Below are 2779 nucleotides of genomic sequence, written 5' to 3'. Positions count from 1 at the left end.
TTTTTATTTCTGTAAAAGTTTCTTGAAAACAAAAAAAATTATCTAAATACTCAAAAAAATAATAATTTTTCAAAATTAATATAGATACGAGAAAGTTGTTAATTTTTATTGATGAAGGTTGAGGTAATTTCAAATAATAATAATATAAAATTTCCTATTTAATTATTAATTACATCATGCAAAAAGTGAATAACCTACGGTGATTAATACTTCATTAAATCGGTAATTATAACAAATAAAATTTATAATTTCTAAGAAAATTATACTTTTACTTTGTACCACCACAAAATCTCTAAATTTTATTTGATAATAGGAAAAATGGAAATTTTGCAAAAAATTACTCAAAAAAAAGTTTTTTTTTTGATAAAAAATGAAATACTGTTCAAACCTGATGTAATTTTATTTAGATTAGATTAGAAAATTAATTATTAATAAATAATTAGATATATATTGAATCATGTTATAAGGAATTAATTAGGTTATTTTAAAACATATGATTTTTTTTGACAAATAAATGTACAATTTATTTTGTACATAATATGTGAAGTCTTCAACTAAACAAAGAAACAATCATGGCTGACAATATTTAGACCGACCGGTTCCGATTCTACACGAACATGATATGCCGGCTTCTCACGTAGGCCGGTTCACACAGAGTGGGGACGAATATTATAAATACAGGAGTCGATTGTGTGTTAAACAGCAGTCACGTAGCATACTTGAAACAGAACAAATGTATTATTAAATTCAAATGATACATTCTCAGTTAAAACAGTTGTTAGTTTAGTTGCTATGCGCTTTGAGTACTACAATCAAGTATATTTTATTGAATTGTATTGAAAGTTCACGAGAGAAGTTTTTTTCTTGTAAAAGTTCAAATTTGTTAATAATTGTGGTGTTTTTTTTATTCATTTGTGATAATTTTTTTAATTTGTGTTAAAAACTCTATGAAAATGGAAGTTTTACAACAGTTTAATGTGGATTTTACTAATCAAAAAGGTAACATTTCCTTTGTGTTATAAATCAGCTGTTTTCTTTTATATGTCGATGATATTCGTTCGACTCTGTTAAATTTAACTTGAATTCTTTTTTAATTTTAATATCAAATCATTTCTAAGTTTTAAAATTGTTTTTGTAATAATAACAAGTCAAGGTTATTTTGTTTTATTTTTCCTGCTTAGATTTGAGAATTTTATGATGCAATTTATTTTCAAGATAACTAACGTTGTATTATAAAATTAATTTTTTATTTTTTATTTTAATTATAGGTGCTTGGGAGCACACTTTAAATGCTGCATCAGAAAATAATAATTCTGGTGAATCGTCTGTTATGCGAAGTGCCTGTGCGGCATTAGCAAAACGTTTAGAATCAGAATTACGAGCAGCGAAATCAGCACAATTAGCGTGTGGTGAAGTGCTATTACCAGCTGATTTATTACCCCGTGTTGCAAGAGCTGTTTTATATTTGGCCGATTCTGAACCTTGTGGTCTTCGTGGTTGTACGCTGTTTGTAAATTTTGAAACTGAGGCTGTTTGTCGTCGTTTATGTACAATCAAATGTGATCCTGGAACTGTTTCCACTTTTGAATTATTCCTGACGCTTAAACAGGATGCCACTTCGTGGCATAATCTGTTACCGCAATTTCTCAAGTAAGTATTTTTTTTTTCAAGTTTTTTTCTAAAATTCCCTTAAAACTTTTAAGTCCACAAAATTTTTTTTTTAAATAGTTATGAATGTAAATCTAAGTGTTTTTGTATCTTTTGTTACAGAAATTTAACGAGAGGTGGTACCGTTATGATCAGTCCAGCATTCACCCTCAGCAAAAAGAAATTATATCGTTCATATCAACAGTTCTCCAGCACCGATTGATTTAACGTTGTTCTTGATGATGCTGAAAATGAAAAAGAATAAAGATGTGCGTGTGATTTTTGGGGTGACAAAAATTTTGCCAAGAAAAAAATCGAAAATCAACATTCATCTGTGTGGAACGTGATTTTTTCTCGGTATATTAACTTTTTTTTACAAATTTTTTTAAAATTTTGTCATCACAATGGAAACCAATCGCGTACTACTTCAAAAAAAAAATCGTTAAAGCGTGTAACGGCGAATACAAATCTCGCTCGTTGTGTGCTGCTCACAAAATGTTGTTTTCATTTTTGAAAAAAAAAATGATGAGACTCTCAATTTTCAAAGTGAGAATTAAAGACTGAAGCATCACTCATGATTTTAAAATAAACCGTGTTTTTTTTCTGTTTTGTTTTAAATTCCCCATTTTTTATTGTAATATTTGATGGTCCAATGTTTATAAAATATTATATATATTGATATAAATCCGTTTTAGGGTTTTCATTCTTTGTTTCTTTCTGAAAAAACAAAAAAAAAACAACAAATTAAATAAATCGAAAATAAACGATTTTAAATCCGAATTTTTTCTTTTCAAATTTTCGACAAACATAGAAAAACTGATTGCCTTACATCCAACACGTAACACAAATCAATACGCATACTCAGTAAATTTGATCGAGATAAAGGAATCAGTTTTTTTTTGAAGATTTTTTTTTTTTAATTTTGTAAAAAAAAAAAAAGAAAAGAAACTCCCTCTCCTCTTGACAAAGCGATTCCCCCCACCGTTTATAATTTTTTTTCTTTTCTAAATAACGTACTTTTTAAAAAAAATACAAAAAAAATTATATAATCAATGGTAGTGATATAATTATAATCAAAAAATTTAATAAGAAAAAAATTAAAAATATATATATTAAAATAAAAAAAAAATTA

General features: G+C 26.7%; 1 protein-coding gene across 1 annotated transcript; it reads left to right on the top strand.

The window, feature by feature from the left end:
- The first annotated feature begins 720 nt into the window (after window positions 1-720).
- Window positions 721-2521, top strand: LOC123300802 (protein charybde-like). The gene is made up of 3 exons (XM_044883455.1): window positions 721-999; window positions 1269-1650; window positions 1771-2521. Exons 1-3 carry the CDS (start codon window positions 948-950, stop codon window positions 1868-1870), a joined length of 534 nt encoding a protein of 177 aa, XP_044739390.1. The 5' UTR covers window positions 721-947; the 3' UTR covers window positions 1871-2521.
- Window positions 2522-2779: the final 258 nt, after the last annotated feature.

Source organism: Chrysoperla carnea, chromosome 5 (assembly GCF_905475395.1).
Source record: "Chrysoperla carnea chromosome 5, inChrCarn1.1, whole genome shotgun sequence".
Lineage (NCBI taxonomy): Eukaryota > Metazoa > Arthropoda > Insecta > Neuroptera > Chrysopidae > Chrysoperla > Chrysoperla carnea.
The sequence above is the reverse complement of the archived record's forward strand: the minus strand, read 5'-3'. Positions and strand labels throughout refer to the sequence as shown.

What these genes read in the sequence shown, in the direction of transcription:
- LOC123300802 (XM_044883455.1), top strand. Translation starts at nt 948, where the DNA reads ATGAAAATGGAAGTTTTACAACAGTTTAATGTGGATTTTACTAATCAA. An exon ending in GGATTTTACTAATCAAAAAG is followed by an intron (nt 1,000 to 1,268) that starts GTAACATTTCCT and finishes TTTTAATTATAG; the next exon opens with GTGCTTGGGAGCACACTTTA. An exon ending in CTGTTACCGCAATTTCTCAA is followed by an intron (nt 1,651 to 1,770) that starts GTAAGTATTTTT and finishes CTTTTGTTACAG; the next exon opens with AAATTTAACGAGAGGTGGTA.